The sequence below is a fragment of the Ornithodoros turicata genome, chromosome 8 (assembly GCF_037126465.1).
Source record: "Ornithodoros turicata isolate Travis chromosome 8, ASM3712646v1, whole genome shotgun sequence".
Lineage (NCBI taxonomy): Eukaryota > Metazoa > Arthropoda > Arachnida > Ixodida > Argasidae > Ornithodoros > Ornithodoros turicata.
In genome coordinates this window covers 15,094,594-15,119,112 of record NC_088208.1, presented here as the reverse complement: position 1 = coordinate 15,119,112, position 24,519 = coordinate 15,094,594, and the positions used below count along the sequence as shown (strand labels likewise).

At 45.4% G+C, this 24,519-nt stretch overlaps 1 protein-coding gene across 5 annotated transcripts in view; it reads right to left on the bottom strand.

Annotated features, from left to right (window-relative positions):
* Nucleotides 1-1,145: 1,145 nt before the first annotated feature.
* LOC135366510 (ras-associated and pleckstrin homology domains-containing protein 1-like) overlaps nt 1,146-24,519 on the bottom strand; it is a 163,414-nt gene continuing 140,040 nt past the window's right edge. For 3 of the 5 annotated variants that reach the window (XM_064599224.1, XM_064599225.1, XM_064599228.1), the window contains 8 exons: nt 23,335-23,412; nt 19,252-19,411; nt 19,012-19,133; nt 17,362-17,436; nt 15,328-15,471; nt 11,725-11,835; nt 11,536-11,637; nt 1,146-8,604 (listed from right to left, as the gene is read on the bottom strand). In XM_064599224.1, coding sequence (XP_064455294.1) covers nt 6,967-8,604; nt 11,536-11,637; nt 11,725-11,835; nt 15,328-15,471; nt 17,362-17,436; nt 19,012-19,133; nt 19,252-19,411; nt 23,335-23,412 — 2,430 coding nt within the window. In that variant the 3' untranslated portion in view covers nt 1,146-6,966. The remainder of the gene's footprint in view (nt 8,605-11,535; nt 11,638-11,724; nt 11,836-15,327; nt 15,472-17,361; nt 17,437-19,011; nt 19,134-19,251; nt 19,412-23,334; nt 23,413-24,519) is intronic. The other 2 variants (XM_064599226.1, XM_064599227.1) reach the window with 1 other exon arrangement.

Here is a 24,519-nt window from a genome sequence, read left to right as displayed (position 1 = left end):
GTTCTGAGTGAGTTTGTTATTGAAAATGCACGGAGTGAGATTTTCTTTGCTCCTACTGGCTTTTTCCACAGGACCATAATAGCTGCAAAGAATCTCAATAAATAGCTATCAGTAATGGCAAAAGGGCAAGGGTGCAGGCCAGCTGGTACATGGTGAATAATTGGAACCCGAGAAAGGGACAGAGGAGGGACGACACGACCACGACCTACTAGATTATAACGACCATGTCACAATCAGCAAACCCTATGAGGTGCCTGTCCGCACGATCCGCCAGGGGCGCTACTGACGCACCCTGGCAGACTGGCGCACGATTGGACGATGGAAATTTGAATTTTGAACTCGCAGAAGCGTATGTACGACAACCGTAGCAGACGACAGCGATAGCCCCTATGAAAACGCGTAGAATGATGATAATAATCAACCTCAGAATTAAACATCTGTGGAAGTCCACAGCTTGTACAGAAATACTAAGGTAAGCTGAAGTACAAAGTGTTGTAGAAGTTGAGGAAGCAATAACAAGGACGATCAGAAGCGCCACCGCTGCCTTCCAAAAATGCGGCGCATGGGAGGGGTGCGCCTGACGTGGTCGTTATAATCTAGTAGGTCGTGGACACGACACGTTCTCGAACGTAGCAAACTTTTTAGCCACAAACGTGTCGTGTCGTCCCTCCTCTGTCCCTTTTCTCGGGTTCCAATTTTTCACCAAATAGCTATCAGTCTGCAAAAATTGCATTCAGGATAAACCCAGTCCTCTACAATGCAATCGAAATGTGTTCTCACTGCTAGACCAACCCTACGCTTTACTTTATTCCCCTTTATCATATATGTGCTGTCACGTCTCCGTAACCAGCACATATATGATAAATTTGTTTTTCCGATTAAACTTAACCGGATTCGTCACATATTTATCTTGCATATGTCACCGTCAGTTTCCCATGGGGTGTGTTCCCACATCGACTTATTTCTTGGCCACCTCCGGCATTATGAACCATCTCGGATACAATTACAGATATATTGAAATGAACCCGCTGTTGTCAAAAACAGAATTTATGGAGGAGTCCTTCACTGCCCCCTTTAAAACATGGTGCATGAAACACATACAGACAGATCTCTCTGCATGGCTTGTACAAAAAGATGAAAAGGCATCAACGTTGCATTCATTTTATTATACCTAGACTTTCTCATACTTTTCACAAGGCCTTGAGAACTCAAAGACCGTTTTCCCTCCTCGGAAAGCTCATGTGTCGATCCAGCAAGTCCCTTCAGAAGCACCATACGACGACATTTCACTTTTCTTTGTAAGATGACTGCACTTCAAAGTTCATTTTTTCTTCTCGATGCCCACACAAAACACTGATAATGTTTATAGAAAAGTTCACTTCGAGACCATCATAAATTATTAGAAAGGCTTATAAAGTTATCAAAATTGTAAAGCCGTACAAAAGAGAAAAAAAAAAATTATCTGGCCAGAAGACGGCGAAAGCGTTCAACACTTTCCACATGAAAAAACCATTCTGTATACGAGCAAACTCTAAAACTCGGAAAGCTAAACGAGAACACGTCCTATACTTCTAAACTAGCATTGCTTTCGTTCGAGAAATTAAAAAAGAGATATATCAGTCCTAACAACCTACAGTGCAAATAGCAAGAAGGACCTTTTTTTTTTTCTGGGCAGCCAACATACAGACCCAGACTACAGAGATAGAGGTCTAGTAGAGTTCACAGAAGTGACCTCGTGATCGATACACATGGAATGTACATGTCAAGATGAAAAAAGAAATTCAGAGAGAAGCAACGGAACAAAGATATGCAGTAGAGAGTCAGTTTTACGAAAAACATGCCTTCTGTGCTTTCATTAAAGAGGCACCGGAGTGCAAAAATTTATCCTCATAAATTGGGGTTTCCTTTACTCATAAATCACGAACAACCGATGAACCTCGTTCCTTTTGTGTCGGTTTCAAGGTAAGAGCATCCTTTTCACGAGGAGACATTTTTCAAAATTTTTAAAAAAATTAGAGAGCTTTTGTGTTTTTTCAAAACAACCACAGCCTGTAGGGCTGGAGCAACCTTGACTGCCCAGTCATCCCGCTTCCTGTTAAAAATAATGGGCAATGCTCTTTCGCTGATCACTATACCACAGCATTTGTGAATGCCACTGTTTGGTACATGTAGGAATATGTTGAGATCAGGTGACAACAAGCACAACAGTTGATAAAGTTTTTCTCTCTTGAACAATATGGGGGAAATACCATGTGCTTCTGAATGCTCCTCAGATTCAGGCAAAGCACCTTATTATAGTAGTATAGACCTTGATATAGGTTCATAGTGAGGATGCCACTACAAAACTTCCGCATACCATCATCAATTCGCTCACTCTCCCATGAACTACCCTTCGGTGTGCTAACATTACAGCCGTGCAAATATTCGATTTTTCTTTCCCTCCGAATCAAATATGGAATTCTACATCTGACTTTTGAATGTAGGGCAGTGGTGTAGCGAGAAAAAATACTTTGGGAGGAGTTTACAGGTTGGGAGTTTCTATGCAGTGTTTACACAGGGGACTTCCCCCTGTTTCCCCTCTCCCAAGCGTACCTCCAATGACCCTCTCCCCCACTCTTGCTACACCGCTTCCGGTGTCTACGAGGAGTGTTAAAAAAAAAACAGACCGAACTTCTGAAACAGTGCAACCTTCCTATGCAATAGACTGCTGTTCATTCGAATTCCCTGTGACAGTTTGTTGTCGAGTTACAGTCAGTGGACCACGTGCACCTAGGGTTGCCACCTTTCGTAGTGAAAAATACCGGCTGTGGGAGAGGAGGTGGAATAGAGGGAAAGGAGGAATGGCTCGTGGGAAAGGGAAGTGGGTGAGGGGTGGAAGAGCACACACACAGAAAACGAGAGAGAGAGCTCAAGATAATACGAGGAAACATATGTTCCTGTGTGTAATAATAATAATAATGAATAACTAAGGAAAGAACTGGTGACTGCGGAGTTGGGTCTATGCTCCAGATTTATTCGAGCTGTAGTGGAATGTTGAAGGGAAAACCCCGCAAAAGCCCATATGAAAGGTCTTGAGCCACAAATACCGGCAAAAGGCTGTCGGTATAACCTTCCTACCGGCAACCGGCAGAGCGAGCAAATAACTGGCCGTACCGGTATAATACCGGCCTGGTGACAACCCTACGTGCACCCAGAAGTCCTTCGTCGCATTTTTGACTGTTTAGGAATGAGAGGGCTCGAAGAGCAGCGTGTGTGTGTGTGAAATTCTGTTTCAAATTTGCCAAGAAGTTCACGGAGACCTTTCAGTAGATTCGATAAGTATTTGCCACGATTGGTTTAAACGCTTCCAGGAAGGCAGGACATCGGTCACTGAAAATCCGAGGCCTGGACGACCATCCACTTCAACGGATGACGAAAGTGTGCAGAAAATTAATGCCGTGATTAGCGGAAATCGACGGTTAACAGAGCCGGAGGTCGCTGATGAAGTGGGTGTCAGTGTCAGGCCGTGTCATCAAGTTTTGTCATGAAGACTTGAAATGTGACGGATCAGCGCAAAATTCGTCCCACGCTTGTTAACCGGTGACCAAAAGGAGACCTCTCGTGTTGAAATCAGCCAGGAGCTGCTTGCCAATGCGAGTGCGGACAAAGAGCTTTCTTAAATCGATCACAATGTGGCATGAGACGTGGGTCTATGGCTATGATGGCGAAACTAAGCTGCAGTCATCGCAGGGGACGGGGGAATGGTCTCCTGGGTCGAAGAAAGTGCGGATGAGTCAGACGAAGGTCAAGGTGATGTTGATTGCTTTCTTCAACTGCAGTAGTACTGTTCACTAGGAATTCGTACAACATGCTCAAATGGCTACCAAGGCGCTTTACAAAGAATTTTTAGTAAATGAATTATTACGTTAATTAATTAATTAAGTTTATTAAAACGTCTGCGAGATGTGCACTGGTAGAGGCCATTGCTCTGGAAGGAACAAACATGGCCCTTGCACCACGACAACGCGCCGGCACATTCGTCTCCCTTGGTTCGATTTGGCTAAACAGAACGTATCAGTCGTACCCCACCCTCCCTATGTGCTTGACTGGGCTCCAGCAATCTTTTTCCCCCTTCCCCAAACTGAAGACAAATATTGAAAGGACGTCGCTTTCAGACGAAACAGGAAACTCCAGAGTCCAGAGAATGCTACGGGGGATCTACGCACCATAGCAGAAAGTGCATTCTGCGAAGCACAGTGGAAGAAACGCTGGGAACGGTGCACTGACAGCACAGGGGAGTACCTTGAGGGCTGCAGTGTCTAGGCTGATGCAGGACAACGAATAAAAGCTTCAGAGCAAAAGTTCGGTCTTTTTTTAAACACCCCTCGTATGTATTAGTGCTCCACTATGCGTATTTGGTTTTGTCACATAGTTACACGACTCTGTTTTAAAATGAGTATTTGCACAGCCCTAATTATAATGTGCATGTCTAATTAGATGCTACATCCCTGCAGTGCAATTCTCACAAAAACCACGCAGCACGCTACCATTCCCGTAAATGAATGCACACAACACATCCTAATTCAGGATTGAAGTGTTGCTGCTACTTTGGAGCATGCCTCGAAGAGGGCGTTTTCCCGGGATGACAGCGCGATATTAGTATTGTGCCCGAAATTATCTTGCAATTTCAACCACCATTTCGCTAATATCCCAGTGAGAAGGAAACAATTGGCACATGTTGACAGGAGGTCTATAGAGGTCTATAGTGCATTGTGTGCAGTCACTGTTTGAGGAATTTGTTTCGTCAAGGAGGCACACGTACACCGAGCACATCAATAACAATTGAGAACAGTGAAAGTGTCAGATATCTTCTTGTGTGTTTGTTGTATATTATGTACATACAGCTAAAGCACAAAGCCTTGCATCAGCTACCGTTTTCTTTCTTTCTTGTTTCTGCTTCAGCATCTGGCTCCTCACCCTCATAGCATAGAGATAAACTTTAGTAAGACAGGAGGAAGGAGTTCAAAACCAAATGTCGCTACGGCTAGATTTGCAAGCAAGTTACAGTTTAACTCGACTACAATCTCGAAACTACTCGACAGCTCCACATGTTCCTCATAGATAGGGCCTGACTTTTTCGGGTTTTATTTTTGGCCAAATTTGGGGGTAAATATCGGGTGATATTTTTCATTTGAAAATTCGGGTGTATTCGGGTTAAATCCCGTTACGGCATATTCTGTCGTCAGAAATTCGGGTGTATTCGGGTGATTTTTTTTTGTTTAATAAAAATTTGTCTTATCATGGAACTAATGTTTAGCAATGTTATCAAACTTTATTTTAATGCACGCTTACGAGTGTGCCACACGAACCAGATGTTTTCGGGTAGATTCGGGTTAAACCCGAATTTTACAGATTTTGTTCGGGGGGTAAATATCGAGCGGATACGGGTTTAACCCTAAAAAGTCAGGCCCTAGTTACAGTTTAACTCGACTACAATCTCGAAACTACTCGACAGCTCCACATGTTCCTCATAGATTATTGCCGAGTTGACTTGCAACTTGCTTGCGCGAAAGTAACCAAAATTAAGGCTGGGCAACAAGTTTAAGAGTTTGGAGCAGAACACAGCACATTAAAAAGTGCGCCATCAAATGTGGAATTCTACCAGGCATTACTTTTCATCAGCATGCAAATTTGTTTGGCTATATCAAGCAAGCAGGTAAGTAAGCCACTGGCTATAAGGCAACCCTACCCTCTACGAAGGACAAACATTGTGACCAGTCTTTTACAGGGTCAAGGGGTCAATACTGGTTACACGAACATTTTTATCTGAAAAAACTTGGGCCTTGGACACGTGCTCCCTATTCTGATATCTTCACATAGGTGTACTGCACTGCTTATCAACTGCACAGTTATAGAAAGAGATATGTGAGAATGTTTGACACAAAGCAACCCTTGAAAGAAACAGCCGCTGTTATAACATGCTTGAGAATTAGCATGAACCACAAAACTAGCAATCTGAGCATGTCAATACTTGTGAAACCAATAGATAAAAAAAAAAACAATCAGATGCAGATAAGAACAAATGCTCACGTTTATGTTGACCTTTCTATTTTAAATTTTGCATTCAATGTGTACCAATTTGCACATTTAACAACAAGGCCATGTGATCACCTTACTGAAGTGTACACAACGAAGTCGTAGCAGGTTTTACAGGTCCATTCTGCGAAAAAGAGATAACTAGAACTTCCAAGACCTTTGGTTGAAGCTTACATGGTACATGAGATGAAAAATGTTTGTCTGAACACTAGTACTGACGAGAGATGGGTGCTCAGATGACAGTGGAATTTTCTAAAGTTGTATAGTATTAAGAGATCAGGCCTGTAAGACTCTCATGGTAGATACAACTAAAAACAACAAAATGATGTTGCGCGGTAAATTCGCCACCTCTCACAACTGCGCAGATTTAACGTGGCTTCTTTTGCCACATTCGCAATGAGTTTGATGCCGTAGTCGCTAAATCATAATCAACCTTAACAAATAACACCAGTCTGACTAATTAAATAAATCCAGGCTTTCAAACATTTGGCACAACAAAAGAAAGACACTTTTTTCACATCGGTATCTGTGTACACACAAAAAGCATACGCCTGTTTTAAATCGACGACAGGGCCACAAGGCGCGGGACTCAAACTTGAGTTCAAACATTCTCATGTGCATGCGAAGAAGAGGACACCAGGTGTTCCGCTTTTGCCACCACCGTCACCGGCATGGCAGAAGGTCGTGGAACTTTGAACCTAGGAAGTGCGGGACGTCCTTGCTTTTCCGTCACGCCCGCTTCTCACAGGCGAATGAAGAGTCACAGAACTTCACACTCCGAGAAGACCGAGACTCGAAGCTAATATTGCATGGCAAAGCAGAGCACATGTACGCATGTGCCCTTTGCTTTGCATGTGACCAGAAGAGACAAAACAAACAGCTGCAAAAACGTCAGCACTGCCACCTGGACAACTGCGTCGCATCACTTCGCTTCGGAGGTGGAGGGGGCGGCATTTTTTTCCTCTGCAGGCTTCCGTGGTCGTCCGCCGCCTCCGCCGGCGGGGGAAGACATCGGGGGTCCCTGAACCCGAGGATCTCGTGAGGCGTCGACAGCGGCTCCGTCGACAACTGCTGGGCTACCTTCCACTTTTTCTCCATCACCCTGTGCAAGTCCTTCAAGAACACGTCGGGCGGACACGAGATCTGCCCCGGACCCGCTGGGGACGAGAAGGATCTTCGTGCTGGTGAGGACAGCCTTGTACTATCACTTCGTTTTGGTGGAGGCGGCTTCTGCCTTACCAGTGGCGGTGGAGGAGGAGGTGGAGGAGGAGGGGGAGGTGGTGGGGGCGGTGGCGGGGCAGGGGGTGCAATCGCCTGAGCATAAACAGGATGAGAGGGCTCCGTCCCGCGCCGTCTGTTCCTCTTGAGCGTCTCGTAGCCGCCGCTTATATCGTTGGGATCGGCGTAGATCGTGGCCAGGGGCTCCGACGGCCTCCTCAACGTGCCAGCTTGGTGAGTTGGGCTCCTCAGCACTTGCGGCTTCGGCAGCACTGCCGGCGGGCTAGTTCGCAGGGGACTGTTTGTCGGCGTCGACTGCCCACTTCTTGGAGATGACACGGGCGACCGTATGGTGGGACTGTTGGTTGGGGTGATGAGAGGTGACGGTGGAGGGGGAAGGGAGTTGAGGCTGGACGTGCTTGGCCAGCTGGTTACATCCCCCAACTCGAGGGGCGGAGGAGGAGGAGGGAAGGAATCCAGGCTTAAGGTACTCCCAGAGAGGTCGGGTGGTGGAGGTGGCAACGACTCTGTAATACTGTCTATGCTTGGGGACGGTCCTAGAGGTTGCCACTGTAGAGACGACGACGGTGGTGGTGGTGGTGGTTGTGATGCTGAAGACGTATCGGCAGCATCGTCTTTAGCTCTCCGTGCCACTAGGCTTATGTCTGCGGTGCAGGGCAGACTGGCTTGTCTCATCCGCGGTAGTGTTCCCACCGAAATCTTTTCGTCCGTATGCGACCTCCGCAGACTCATCCGCGTTCCGGACACACGTCCCAAGCTGCCCACAACGAACGTGGCTCCGGTGACCTCGTAACCTCCTTCAGAGTCCTCAGATAAACCAGCAGATTGTTTGGCGAGGGTCCGCGTCGTGTTTGTCAGAGGGATCTTTGGAGTCATTGAAGGCTTGCGCTTGATGGTGCCCACCTCGGCGTCGAAGAATGCCATCTGGTCCACCGCCGTCGGCGTTGAGCAATCCGACCGCTCCGAAGGGAACCCGCTGCTGGTGGAACGCACGGATTCTTTGCGGCGCAGCGTGGCGTTCTTGTCCACGGGGGAGGCAAGGTCCGAGGCCGTTATGGTCGGAGCAGTGTCAGAGTCCTGACTCCCACGCCGTTCTGTTCTTCCACCGGGCAACAGCTGCGATGGACTCTGGGGTGCACTCCCGCCTGAGCTGTTGTCCGGGCTGATGGCAGCCAAGGTCTTGGCCATTGAACTGATGGAGAAGCTGCGGGCATGAGCCAGTGTCTCCAGGTCCTCCTCAACGATGTCACGCATCAGGTTGTCATAATTTTCTTTGATTATTTTTCCATACTGCAAATTTTAAGAGGATTTATTGATCACATCATTTGTATAACTGTTCTCTTTCTGTATAACTGTAATTCTGTAACAGTATACAGTACAGTATTCTGTAACTGTATAACTGCTCTTCTCTGATTCAAAATTTTGGTTGGAAAGCCATGTTTTCATCATCTGTAGGAAATCGTAAATTCAAACGGTGCTTTCTGCTTACTTATTCATATTTTTCGTTTTAATGCGACAAATTTTTCGTTTCGACAATGCTCATGCTGGGGAAAAATAGCTTTACGCTCGCTAAAAATGACAAGAAAAATGTGCTGGATGAATGGAACATCAACAGTTTAGACCAGGGTGTCGAACCGAACCCGAACCCGAACCGAAAACCGTACCCGAACCGTTAATTTTGCCGGAACCGTACCCGAACCCGAACCGAAATTTTCATGACACTGTTGAACCCGAACCGGAGCAGAACCGTAAAAAATAATAGCGGTAACCGGTTCGCAACAAAACGGTTCGGACATAAAAGAAATCAGCATAAGAGTTCCTCTCAATCCCAGAACGAAGACACATTGGTATCACCATCACACGTCCACATCATGAATTTCGGAAATTATCACATAGCAGACAAACGAGGACGTATAATAAGTATACTCTCAGCGTCTTTTTAACACGCTGAAGCGCAGTTGTCCTTGTGAGCGCCGTGTCTAGCGCCCACGCACGCGCTGCGGCGTCTACTCTTCAGAGACGAGGCGCCAAGCGGACGAATGAAACAGGAATGGAGTAGGCCAGTTATGTAGCTCTATGGGACGAATATGTGATTAAGTAAGCTCCCAACATTTCCCTTTACACGTGAGCAGTAAAAATTACACAAGTTAGAAACATGAGAAGTGGAGAAGCAGCGTACGCAGAACAGTGCCTGTTTGATTGGTCGTGGTTTGAAAAGTAAATGCAATTCTGCTTATTGGTAGTGCAGTTGTGTCGCCTGTTGCCTTTGCCTTTGTGTTGTGGATTAACTAGTACACTGCTGTGAGCTCGGACAGAGTGAGGCTGGCAGGCTTATTTTCGACATGCGTCCGTACGGTTTCAGATCGATTCACGCTGCGAATGCAGTCTGCCGGCAAGTACCGTCGTCTATGTAACGCTGTCCATCTTATTAGGCTTCCTTTAAGTGTATCTTGCTGGCACTGTGCGTGTGAAAAAAGATTTTGGGAACAGAAAGTAGCAGGTCTACGACGCTTCATCCATTTCTCCTTTCTCTCGCTAAAGGGAGTACCTGACCGCTAAAAACATCAATGCAGACAACAGCGGTACGCTATTAGCCACGCATTTCCTGATAAAAGCAGTTTTATGGAACATATAAAATAGCAGCGTTGAACCGGTTCGTGAACCGGTTCGAGGTTGAGAACCGGTTTGCGAACCGGTTCGATTTTTGGCATGGCCGAACCGGAACTGAACCGGAACGAAATCAAAGTAACGCGAACCCGTACCCGAACCGAACCCGTATTGTTTGCGGTTCGACACCCTGGTTTAGACACTGAGGCCCAAAACCAGCTCATCCAGCAATGAAGTAGCAGATACAACTCACTACACTTGCGATAACTTCATAGAAAGTTATTTATGCTTAAAGCCGTGCATTTTAGGGTCTGCTTTTACACCCTGGTTTGGACCATTGTCAGTTGGGGAGTTAAACCCGTGAAACCCCCAAAATGAAGTTGTTACCTACAGCCTGAAGTTTTCGGGAAATATTTATTTCTAAATTCGGGGAGTAAAAATCAGGTAAATAAACGTGTGCACTAAATTCATGCGAGTTCGGGTGAAAAAAACTTCCAGTACACTAAATTTGGGGAGAAATCAGGCTCTATTACAAACGAACTGTACTGGTTTGGTACAAACGGTGATGTAACGGCATCTGCTGCCAAACGAGCAAGTTATTGCATTCCTACAGACGTCCCAGTGAAGGCAATTTGCCGGGTAAAAAACGGGTTTCACCCTAAAGTGTCTACCTTCAATTCGGGGTGCAAATTCGGAGAAGAACCGGGTAAAACCCAAAAACTTCAGGCTCTAAGTTTAGCCATGGATGCGGGCACTGGCAAACGCTAAGCACTACGCACTTCCCAAATGACCCAATTTTGCAGCTCCTGAAGTAGAACCAGATTCCCTTCCCCGCCCCTGATTTTCAACAAACGCAAAACACAAAAACACGAGTATACTATGCTTAAGGCCCTTCTTTTTCTGCTGCGGCAAATCCTGAATTCCGCAGCAGGGAACTACGAGTTCTGCATTTTTCCGCGGTAGAAGGCAAATTGCCCTAGTTCAGACAGAAAATACTCTCTGTTAGCACTTAGTGTGGAGGAACATGGTTACAACTCCAAAAACTGTTGTGACTTCGCATAACAAGGCACATTGTGCTTTCTTCTGAGAGGGAGTGACGTTTGTCACTGACTATCAAATTGTACTTGCTAAGTGGCCTCTCTGCATGTACAGAGTTTACTGTCGCACAGAGGTACTTGACAGCTATGGACACCAAAGCAGGGGTCAGTGTTTGCATTCCACTCCAGAATCCCAGAGAGTTGAGGGTTAGAGAGAGAAGTTAGAGGGTTTTTCCAGCACATACATGGGGTCATATCACTGCCTGGTGGCCTTATCCGGTTGGCACATCTACACTGTAATGCGAGCCGACCCGGTGCGAGCAAAGTCCGTTCATCTCGCGCATAAACTGAGTTAAGCACGCGGTTTCTGCAAAATTCTGCGCAAAACCTCATATTCCGCGGCAGACCTACAATTCTGCGAATTTTTGCAGAATCGCGGAATCGCAGAAAAAGAAGGGCCTTAACTATGCTTATAGTGGGATGCAAATAAACCTTCGCTATTACAGTGTGTACAAAATGTGCACAAGTAAAGATCTCTGGATCATGATCGTGCCTAGACATCCAAACGAGAATTTACCTTAGCCAGCCGACAGCCGGTGACCCATCTGTTAAGTGTCTTGTCATCTTCAGCACAAAGATACTTGATGTACTTTGAAGACTTTGTCTGGATCTGGGGATGCTATGTTGAGTGGTGAGAGAGAGCAAGAAGACATCGTGTGAGATCGACATAATCTGCACCAAAAAGGGAAGAGAAAGCGCAACTCACCTTAATCGCAAATCCGAAATCCGTTGGGGCTTTGTACTTTTTTTTCCAGCCTATTCCGACATAGATGTTGTTCATCTCAAATGTAGTCAGACAGACCAGGTCCTTCGAGAGCTGATAAAAGAAATAAGTTCCATTTGTAATTAACATAGAGGTGCAGAAAGAGAACATCTGAAATGTCAAAATTGACAAGAGGAAGCCATCACACGAATGGGATCTGCAATGCTCCATTTACCGTATTTTCACGCGTATTAGCCGCGGCTTATGCGCAATTTTTTTTTCTCACGGGCGCCCTGCGGCTTATCCACCGGTGCGGCTTATCTGATGACTATTTTTTCCTGGTATTTTCCCCATACGCCGATTTTAACGAAAGGGCCGACAGTGTCTCTGGAACAGCACTGCCCTGCCGATGCACGAACAGTGCGTAACAGGGACGGGTCCACATTCGAGTAGATTGATCTTCCTGGTGCATTCCCCCAAGCAGATTTAATGAATGTTGTGACAGTGATTCACGTCTTCTGGAAGATCACTGACCCATCAGCCCACGAAAAACACCTTGGTAGAACTCCAGAACTGACCTCCTCTGTTGTACACTGTGCCGATCCCGGAGTATGGACCACAGGGTTTATGGCCTTCTCATGGTCTCCTTTGTCGCACAAATCAGTCGTCTCGTATTGCCCGTGGCTTATCTGCGGGTGCGGCTTATCTGCCAGAAAATTTTCAAAACGTCCCAAAAAACGCGTCCTGCGGCTTATCTGCGGTGCGGCTTATACGCGTGAAATTACGGTAATATACTTTTGGTCTCTCTACTTTGGTCTCCGTCCGATTTTTCGGACTCGGCGGGGATAACACAAAAGTCCGAATAATCGAGCAGTCCGAAAAAATGAACTTTGCTAAGCATTCGTAGGCTGGAAAAATTTGTTGATAATTCCCTAAAGCGCTTCCAGCTCTGGCTGATGACACCAGCTACTATTTCTTGAAGCGACACTTTGTCACTGTACACTGACGGAGGCGCTGCCACCTGCAAGTCGGCTTCACCTTACGCATGCGTGCTTAGAGCGTGGTTCACACTAGTGCGTTCTGCTGCGTGCGGGCGCTGGTTACCGTGGCAACAGATACGTGCGAGACCTCCCGTAGCATAACGTAAGGAGTCCGCCCGAGCTCAACTTTTTCCGACGCACGCAGCAGCCCGCAAGCAGAGAACGAATCGCGAGGGCGCCTTCCGAGCGTGCGCGGTAGGTTTCTCTCTGCGAGACTGTTTTCAACATGGCGGCCACCGGAGTGGAAGGCGTTGGCGGCGCTCATTGGCTTGCTGCTTGGTGACGCACGCATTCGGACGCAGGTATGTGAACAGCGGAACGGACTGCTTACAACGCACGCAGCAGAAACAGTGCGAAACATGCTTTAAGGTGAAGCTCGCTTTACAGCGCTGTCGCGCGACTCGCGGGCGGACACAGCACGTGCTCGGCCTTTCAAATCAAGCCGCTGGCGAAAAACGAAGGCGCAAAGGCGTTATGACACACCTCCTACTCAGAGTCGGCACAGGACACACATTCCCCCAGGTCGTCAGTAGTAACGTTGCCCACCTATGCTTTCACCATCACCATCACCACCAGTCAGAGGAATAGAAAATGAACAATCCTTGCCTAATTTTTTGCCTCAATGCTTTAGTAGGTTGATTTATTTTGATACGAATTTCGGAAGATACTAATATTTTCCGTCACGCCAAGAGAGAAATTCGCCGGGTGGGCAGTCAGAGTCCGAAATATCGAGCGGTGGCGCTGCACGGCATCCGAAATTTTGGACGTTCTTACAAACCAACTCAATGGGACCCTCCACCGTTCCGCGAACGAGCTCGAATAACTGACATGTCCGAAAAATCCGGGTCTGAAAAATCGGTCGGCGAGTGCAAGGGCAAATTCCACTACTTGCCGACAAAGAGGCACACATTTTTTATACAAAGCAATATGAAAGTCAGTGTGAAGGACTAGATCCGAATCAGCCAGCGAAAAGCAGCAACAAACCAGCAAAGAGCCTTGTGGCAGTTGTCACATGCTCAACGCTCACTGTTGGCCATCCTTGCAAGATGTGGAATAGACAACATTGCTTTCTGAAGGGCATTAAGCGCGGACCCCATAACAAGCGACACGCGACGCGCTGCAGAATTTGTCGCTGTCGCGTCTGGTCATGGCGCGACTTCCTGGTCCATTTGAGCAGCGACATTTCGTCGCCGAGAAATGATGTTTTTGGAGAAGCATTGCTTATTTTATTCGAGCTAAGTTGTAAATTGCCATAAATATACCAAAAATAGTATTTCATTCGTCAAAACGAAGAGAACTTGTAATGAAGGTGCTATGTAATATTCGCCGTAACGCAGTGGCGCTGCGGTTTAAGTTCCCAACGCCCCGCCCACTTGTTCGTCTGCTACTTTTGTTGGTTGCCCTCTCCACCCTTTCCCTTGCACACGCGTTCAGTTCTTGTTTCACGCCGTCAAATCTAGCTGGTTTTGTCAAACAACAGGCAACGAACTCAGCGACATGCTACAAATATCTACTGGGAGTAGATGCAGAAATATTCAGCCGCGACTGAGCTTTTTTGACGCTCGTGTGGCGGCAGTGACGTCGATTTTGTCGCTTCTCGCGTGTATCTGCCGCGTGTCGCTTGTTATGGGATTCGGGCTTTAGAGTGCAATATTTTAACTGAGAGGAAAGAGGACACAGACAACAACTTTTCATTGGCTACCCACATCCAGTTAAGCTACGTTCCCAAAGAAGCGACTTTGAGGCGCGACAGCATGGAAACGTCACGCTTCTCGCTTGACTGTCCCCAAACCGGCGAGCCGCCCTGCGAGAGCGTGAAAGATTGGCAATGCGAGCTTGAAATCACCATCTCACTGGCATCTGCGGCCTCTAGATATTTTCGCCCTCACTTCCAAGATGGCAGACTTTACAAACAGAGCGATAATTTGACTGCGCTATGTCAAGCACAAAAATTAACTGTTTTTGCATGCTTCAGGCTCTTTCACGCAAACAATTGTGTGAATGTGAAAATAAATTCACTCCAGAATCCGCCAGGGGACCCAATGTCGCAGCAAATAATTACGGAACTTTGTGACGCTTTCTTAGTGCAGAACCGGCGTGGTGTGGGGGACTATGAGGACCAGTGCAAAAGACAGAAAGGGTAGTAAAAGCAGTCATTGCAGAACAACCAGTGCACAATTTTGTGCTCTCAGTATAGATGCACTGAACAATGATAATTGTTTTATAATTACGTTTGCACTTGTCCCTTATTGTGTACAAAGTTTAGAATATCTGGAATCGCATTTTTATGGGAGACGACTTAGAGGAGCTACACCTTGAAGTACACGCATTTTGGATGACATGATAAATACAGTCTTCTGCTCCAGTGTATCTCACGAGTTTTGGCAGAGACACAAGAATTTCTTTGGAGTGAGCACACTAATACTATCACATTAAAACCATGCTCTCATAACCTACATGCACTGTCCGCAAGGGAGTAGAACATGTTTCAGGTCGACCAGTCAATTTCGCCATAATAAACAGGTTTAAAGAAATATATGTGCCCTGAATGCGAGTAGCTTGTCACCTTGGATTTCCCCTTGGGGCAGTAGTAGAGACCGGACGCACGGAGGACGAAGAAATGCTTCTTCCATGCCTTTTTGCCGTCACTTTTGAGATACAGTACACCTTCCACCTCCGGTACTGCTGATCCTGAACTTGCAAAGAACTCCTGCAAATATTTGTTAGAGTCAAGACCAGGCTGCATGACATACCCTACTTGAACGAGGAAAACGAATGGAAGTTCTTGAAATTCAACAAGAAGGAAGAAACAGTGAAAGATGAAAGTCACTGAAAAGGTTAGCCAGCTGTAGGACTCGAACCCACGTCTTCTGGATTGCCGGTCCAGGGCTCTGCCAATTGAGCTAAGCTAACACGCCTTCTCAGCGGCTTCCAGGGTGCGTCATCTGAAGGGACAAACCAGCCACTCTCTCTCACTCATCTTCCTTTCACCTTTCACTCTTACATTTTTGCTCGGGTTTGCTCGGGTGGGTTTGAGTCAGCTGGCTAACCTTTTCAGTGACTTTCATCTTTCATCGTTAATTTTTTAGGCAAATTGAGGCTTTGTATGTATTTGTCCCTTCTATGTTGTTCCAGCCTCAGAACATCAGTTCTTTCATGTTCAAGGAAGAAACAGGTCCCCTTACACGAATGGTGAGGTCATTCCTCACTGGTGTCCTCAGTAGCTTCGCTAGTGCCTCGGGCTCATGCTACTAGACACCTCGACGTCGCTCCCCAGTAAAGCGCGCACGCACAAAGCTACAGAGGACGCCACTAACTGATCTCCGCAATATGCATCCAAGCAGGAACGGGCCTGGCTCCTACTTGCGTCTCCTACGCCAATGATCTCCTTTCGCAACATGGTGCCGCTGCCACTATTCAAGTGCTACAAGTGCACCCTGAGCGTCCTGCTATCTGGCCATATGCGAGGCTATCTAAGCAAGTCAGAAGCTTTTACGCAACACATCTTGCTGTAACACCATGAACATGTCAGTGTTCTGTTGTTTTCATAAAATGAAGTAATACCACAAAATGCAAATGTTTCTAGGAAATATTGTCCGAACCCTTCATTTAAGAGAACATCTGGTACCTCAACCATCTCTTAGAGTGACCCACCGCATTAGAGGACTCAAGTAACTGGCAGGTATATAAATGTTAAAAGTATGATGATATTGGCAAAGAATTTCACTCCAGCAATTTAACCTAGCTTGTTCAATCAGTTGGTAGCTCTTCGAAGGTACTACCTACTCTTTCTGTCATTTTCATGAATAGTTGTTGCGACTGTATGTATGGTGAAATCTACTATTCATTGTGACAACATGCAATTTGCTTCCTGCGTCTCGATTGGCAGATAAGCTATCAACCTGATAAGTAAATTGGATCCAAACTGATAGTACACCTTTCATTCTGCATTGGATGTGGTGCAACATGTGTGAAGAAGACATCACCATGTGATTAATTGACTGCCTGCGATGTCTACGCTTGGGGGTAGCTAGTACTAGGGTTCGGATCCCAGGATCCCAAAATCCTGGGATTCCTGCATAATTGAGCCTCACAAAATTTTGGGTCCTGGGATCCACATTTAGAAATCCCCAAACCCCAGGATTATAAAAACAGTTAGTTCGAGATTCTGAAACTTAGTCGGTACACACTAACTTGAACTTACAGCGCTGCAGCAGACACCACATACCGGACAGACAAACGAGGAAACAACCATCACTGTCGACTTCAAACTTGCGGAAGTCGACGACGATGACTGCTTCCGCGAATTAATCACAAATTCATCGATATTTCCACAAATTAATCAATGCTGTAAATCCCGATGAACCAATAAAATGATGTTTATCGACAAGTGCTTTACATCCGATTTGACAGGTTTTGTCGTGATGAGGGGAAAGTGTTTGTGGTTACGTGTATATAATATTATGATGGCGAATGTCCACAACACAGAAGCACAACAGTCCCAGGGAAACATGCAAGTGGGTCCCTACTTTGCTTATCTTTCTTTATGTGGTATCACAGTTCGCTGCTGCCTGTATCATACGAGGACATATACACTTACGTCAATCAATGACATCTTAGAGTCGTCATCAAGCTCCGTGCTTTTCTCGGACGATGACCCACCAAGAAGGTAATTCTGAAAATAACCCGTCGACATGGCTTTACTACAAGGCTACAAGCTGCAAATCTCGTCATATGTAATAGTCGGTACATTTCAGAGTTGAGGAATACTTTCGGATGTAAACACCGTACAGAGTGGTCCACCAACCGTGCTAGAAATTCGTAGTAAATAACGTTTCGACGGAGGGACACGTGGTCAAGGGAGTTTTTTCTGCCGCAGGAACATTTGCCACATTTTGGTACCATTATTATTATATTATATTGATTATATTTATTTTATTTTATTACTGGTGCCATTATTGGAAATTTAATTTCTTGAACTGAACTCCAAAAAATTTCCTAAGTCAACCTAACGTTTTCTTTTGCGAAAACTGGTTCCCCGTGGTCATTTTGGTCATTTTACTCAGTATAGCACCTGTGATGCAACGGCAGCTGCTGAACTAAATTGGCCGAACATCCGCGGAAATGAGTCCTTGTCTCCACCTCTTTCTTGTCGGCTCTAGTTTGAGCACCAAAGTGCCTGTCAAAACGTTGGGCGACCTCATTTTTGAAGAGATAGCTCCGATTCCCCCACCCACCGCGTTTTAACCCTCTATCTCCCCCTCGTATGGCGTGTCAATGGGTGTGTTAAGTAGGCGCCCCTCTTTCGGCGCACTCAAATCGGGAGTATGAGGCATCCGGAGCGGTCACTAAACAGTGAAAAGTAACTATGGAGCACTGCACAGCTCGCACGCTGATGCCGCTCCCTGTTGTCTGCTCATGCAGTGCACGGATGGAGGACATGTTGGCTTAGTTTGAATAGCTAGTTAATATCTAGAACAACGTTGGATGAGACGACGGTGGTTGTGAAGACTGTTCCGTGTAACAGCGAATGAAATGGGACGGATGGGAACTTGTAACAGAACTATTTACTGTGAAGATGACTGTATGGCGCTCGCGAATAACCGCCGATATCTGTCTGGAAGTTGTCCACCAATAAAAACGCATCGTAACAGTTTTAAATATATTAGCTTTCTGAAATCGGACCACTGGGTAACACAAAGTCTGTATCGTCACCCCTGCGTTTGCCGTCTGCTTCCACGCTCCAAAATGAAATGGGAGCGCGAAGGGCGGCTCGGAGTCTCACACTCCCAGGTGCGTGAGGGGCGCTTGTGTCGCGTTAAGTGAGTGGAGCCTGAAACGCTCACGCCCCAGGGGCGCCTACTTAATGCACCCAATGCAACCTCCTTTCGTCATCTCCCTTTGGCGCACAAACTAGAGTTGACAAAACAGGGGCGGAGCCAAGGAATCATTTCTGACGAATTTTGGCCAATTTATTTCAGTAATTGTCATTGCACTACAGGTGCTATACGGAGTAAAATGACCAAAATGATCACGAGGTGTCACAATCACGAGTGATTGAATGATCACGAGTTGCATTCAAGAAATTAAATTTCCATAAATTGAAATGAAATAAAAATGGTACCAATGAATGGCAAATGTTCCTGCGGCAGAAAAATAATCCCTTGGCCGCAGGTATCTCAGCTGCCTACATTATTTACTATCAGTCTCTATCGTGATTGGTTTCTATAGAACACAATGTGGCACTTACTTCTGGGTTGACAAACAGATCGTATTTTTCCTCCCTTTCTAGAAACATAATCCTATTGCTCGAGTCTCTGGTCCACAGAAGTAAGTTCTCAACCAGATTTTCATGGTCTTCGTAGATTCGTTCTGAAAGTTCACAAGGAGAAAGACTTGAGTAAATTCACACGTTGAAAATGCATTTTGAGAATTCGAAGAAAGCATGGCAAAAAAATCGATTTTTCCGTCATTGACAAAGCAAACCTACCCATGTAGAGCTGTGGAATGCGTTCGACAATAACCCACTTGGGATCCATGGGGACGTGGTTCTTGTCTGCCAGCAGACGTGCGACGTTTGCTATTGTCATCCGTTCATCCACGAGGAGGCTCTTGGCACTGTTGTCCACGCTGAACGCCTTGATGAAAAGCTGCACATGCAACGCAAGTTTTCCTGGCTCACTCGTATGTGTGCAGTCACGTGCTTTGATGGTTAAGCTTTCTGTCCATGGCAATATTTCACGCACGCACTTCATGTTGCTCCAGCACTAACTACACGGGGACACACAAAAGGCTATGCAGCTTTGGATTGCTGTCATATGACACGGAATTCCAGAATTCCCACTGTTGAAGCTGCATGATAAGTGAGATCGAGCCATCGATTGTCCTGATAATGTTGATAGCATCACCAATTTTATTTAGAACATGCCGCAGACTCCGTTATCTGTTATCAGAGATGAGGCTTGTGTGATGGATATTTGTCTCTTACAACAATGGGAACCCCAGTTTAATAACCTTTGGCTACTGGCAACAGAAGGAGAGACCCGTGAAAAAAAAGCACAATGGGGTGCTGAACTTATGTACATCGTAACATTTTTTTTTACTAATCCGTGAAGATGCCAGAGCAGCATGTGACATTTCGCTACGTGTCATTTGCAACATTGCTGCAGATAATGCAAAAAGGCAGTAGCGAAAGAAAAAACAAAAACTGCATAGCAAACACATATCAACAGTGCTAAAAAAGGACAGAAAGCAGAAGAAAGTGAGTCAGAAGGGGAAGACAAAGAACACACAGATGCAACTTTCAACATACTTTATTCACTTTCTCCTAGCCTTAAATGCTTATAAAAAAAAAAATCCCGTTTCTTGTCGGACAACCCTGGAGCGGCTGATAAGGAAGGGGAATTTTCAGAAGCCCTTAAGGTTGGAAGAACGTGAATTGTGCCTGTGTTTTTCTTTGTCTTCACTGTGTTTGTATACCTTGTTGAGCATTTTCAGTATGAATATGCAATGCCAGCAATTACTGTTTTAAGCAAATGACTGTTTTAAGCAAGGTTACAGCAAGTTGTTGTTATTGTGCGTGCATTATTTTCCACCTTTTTGACATACGTAGGCCTCCTTAGCCATTGCGTTTGTGTAGCTAGACAGCACAAGCCAAACTTGCGCATAGCACATCAAATGTACGTAGTGATTATTTGGTTATTTCATGATGTCCTCCTAAATTCCTTTTTGTCGCCAACATTGGGATGACAGCGTGAAACTTATCGTTTGGCCACAACTTGTGGCCAGGTGGTCGGCAAAGGAGGACTGGGTTTGCTATTGGATTTCAGATGGCGGGTTATGGACTTCACAAGTGGGTAAACAAAGAAGCCTCAGGGATGCACAGTGGATTGACCCAGCACAACAGCATTATTCGACGTTAGTAAAAAGCTCACAGAAGTATTGTTTCACCAGTATGTGAATACATGAAACTGGAGTGATAGCAAAAGAGGTTATAAAGTTTAAAGGTAATGAATGCAGACTTGCAATAACTCCAAAGCAATAAAAAAAAAAAAAAAAAAGAGCAGTGCTAGGAAGATTACAGGAGCACCAAAACAGAAAAATGATTATGTTCTTCAATGAATGTTGGAGCTTAAATAAGCACTACGCAACCAAAATAGTTTTCTTTAGCACTACCATCTGTCTACGATGGTTGTGGAGGGATGCAGAGACAAGTTAGCGATCCGTATGATTTTCTTTGTAACACTGTAACCAAACGGAAATTTGGAAGTTATAACTAGAAAGTGGATTTTTAGGCACTAAGAGGCAGCATTCTTGGTCGCATAAACCATTCTAGGTCAACCAGCCTTCAGAATCTTGTCGTTTTATCTTCCGACTGGAAGGAAAGTTGATACATAAAAAAGGCGTGCGCCCCCTGTCACAGCTTATTGGGAGACAGAGCGATATCTTCCGCGATGATGATTGGCGTACTGCGTGCTATGCGGTCAAGAGCGCCCCCTTTTTAGTGTCTAAAGATCTGCTCTCTAGTTCTAACAACCATTAGAAAAAGAACAAAGCATTTGAAATGAACTTGGTGCGGGTATTTTAATGCTCCTTTGGTAAGTACAAGAAAGGTCACAGAAGCAGACACCACGCTTCAACTGAGACCTTATTCCAACAATTCGTTTCCCATCTGTACCATAGTTCATCACTCCTTTTCCTAGCAGATGCTTCTAGAAGCCATTCATCAACTGAAGCCATCCATCACTAACCGGTTTTCCTTCTTTGTCACCAATAAATTACCTATCATGTGAGCTAACAGTCTAACAGTACCATGACACACTTTTTGCTCACTTTTGTTGTCGCCCCCATCTTACTTATTGGATGATCCCCATAGCTAATCCCAGCTTTTGCAAGTGCCAGTCTAAAATCACAATGCATATTAATGTTAGTATTCTAATTATTTATAAAAACTGTGCGTAAAATGCTGCCAACTTTTCCGACGGTGAATTACGATCACCAGTGGTAAGGTGAGATGGGGTGGTGGTGACTCTCGCGCTTACTATTGTGCTGCAAGAAGATGCTCATCATGAAGCAGTATATACTCATGCACTCTTTATTAGGAATTAGAGAGCACATTCGTTTTACATCTTCAGGCTTGGTTACAGTGTGGTAGCAAGCACAATGCAGTGAGCTCTGTACGCATAGACCTTTGAATCATTATGATGCACAAAATCTTCTCAACCTAAAATTGCTTTAGTTATTTCAGACTACAAATAACTGGCCTTCAGAGGGTAAACCAGTGGAGGTCTATGGTAACCAGGATACGCCGAAAGGCAAGACAAGCAGGAAGGCCTCTGACTGCCAGCTGGACTGCATAATGTCGCACTTTTATCGGTGCAGTCAATTTCACTTACATTGTGCCCAGTGCCGCGTGAACTACCTCAAACTATGGGTTCTATTGGGAGCTGTTACAGCTGGGCTCTACCACTCCTCCCTCCATTTTTTGCCCAGTCTTGGATTGGATAAAGTTGCTCGTGAGGGACAGTATCAAATTCTTCAGACTTGAAAGCTGAGAGCTGTGTACGGAGGGTTATAGTAGAGAGGTTGCCTACAGTATCTTCGTGTGGCTCAACGCAGCTTCGATTTTGCATTTTAGCTGTCGCTGAATCCTTGGCGACAACGACGCAACGCCTTCACCCGGACACCGAATGCAAGCTTTGAGCTTACGATACTGCTCCAGTGAAATCCGGACAGGTGGTAATCTCTAAAGCTACTTATTCATTAACTTTCACACCAGATTAATAACTTATTGGAGACAAAGAAAGAAAAAAACAGCGAGAAATATATTATTAGCAGAGGATGGCTTTCCTCAAACATCTGCTACAGGAAACGGCAATATAGGACTCGGACTCCATAGTATAGGCCCTATACAATGGAGTTCGAGTCCTTTTGTATCCCGTATCCCCTATACTATAGGGGATACGGGATGTCCAAACAAAGTGCTCCATTCAGGCTCGACGGATGTTTCCCCAGCACATTTATAGCCATTTACTGATCTCATAAGGCCATATGCTGACTAGCTTGAATTCTAGCCACATTAGACTAGGAATACTACAAGAACACAGGTTACCACACCGGAAGTACTGGGTAATGTGGTTGTTAATGCAAGTAGCAGGTAAAAACGTATTTTGAAGCAAGGTAAACGTTATGTAATCTTGAGATGGTCTTGTCTTTTGTTTGTGCACACACATGCAGAAGTATGTTCAAATCATGTAATTTGTCAGTAGCATTTAAAATTCATGGCCTGTAGAATGAGAGGGGTTATTGTGCACGTAGAAGGCCAGTCTCTACAGTGTTGACCTAATGAGTTACATGGGTAGCACAGTTTATTAGACCTTGACGTGTCACATAGACTGTGGTGGTGGTGGTGGTGGTGGTGGTGGTGGTGGTGGTAGTGGTGGTGATGGTATGACAGGCATTATATCGAGATGGCAACAAATTTTGATAATGGTAACAAATAAAATTAGAAGAGTCTATCTCATAAAGTTACAGAATAAGCTACTAAATGAAATGTCACGCCATAGAGTTCTACCTTCTGAACGCTGGCTTCCTTGATTTTTTCCAAAGCTATCTTAATCTTTTCTGCCTTGATCCGTGCCGCCTGCTCAGCCTGAAGGAAGAAGGAGAGAGGGAAAAGTCCAGAGAGAAGAAAAGGACAGATGAAGGAAAGAAAGAAGTTTCATATAGCAATATCACAAAATGTGACACACTGTCATTGACTGTTTTCGAGCAACGTAACCGCTCCTCCTCGACAAGTCTCCAGGAGGACCACATTTGCAGTCACTTCACCGAAAGCAGTAAGAGATACGGTATTCCCTGATTGCTGAAAAACTCTCCAATTTCACACCGCCAGTCCTCTGAAAGTCGGACACGGGGCAGACCTTCGCAGCCGTTACTTTTGTTAATTTTAGACGCTAAAATTTGTGGGTTGGCTGGCCTTACTTTGTGATAAGCCAGAGACTGCTCGTACTTCGAGCCTGAAGTTTTCGGGAAATATTTTTTTCTAAATTCGGAGGGTTAAAGATCGGGTAGATAAACGTGTGCTCTAAATTCATGCAAATTCGGGTGGAAAAACTTCCAGTATGCTAAATTTGCGGAGAAATCGGGCTCAGTTACTCAAACTAACTGTACTGGTTTGGTACAAACTGTGATGGAACTGCATTTGCTCCCAAACAAGCTAAGCGTGCATTCCTACGGATTTCTCAGTGAGGGCAATTTGCCGGGTAAAAATCGGGTTTTACCCTAAAGAGGCAACCTTCAATTCGGGGTGCAAATTCGGGGAAGAATCGGGTTAAACCCTAAAACTTCAGGCTCTACTCGTACTGCGTATGATAAAAACATCACTGGGAGTGCGTGCTGCAAAGCACATTGTTTGAATGTTCGCAAGCAACCTGCACAACCAGCTGAGAAAATAAATGTTTGCAATTGCAGCACAGCCACTATGGCAGGAAATGGAAAGTGCAAAAGTAAAGTAATGCTGAGCAAAATAAACAGGCATGACGCATGCATCTTTGCATATACGAAGATGCATCGCATTGAAATCAGAACTGTACGAAGCTCCTACTGCAGCTTGATTGAATACAGCCCCATGTATTGTAACTAGACCCTGAAATTTTCGGGTTTTATATTTTTCCAAATTCGGGGGGTAGAAATCGGGTCAATAAATTGATGTCGAAAATTCACGCAAATTTGGGCAGAAAAATTACCATCAAACTGA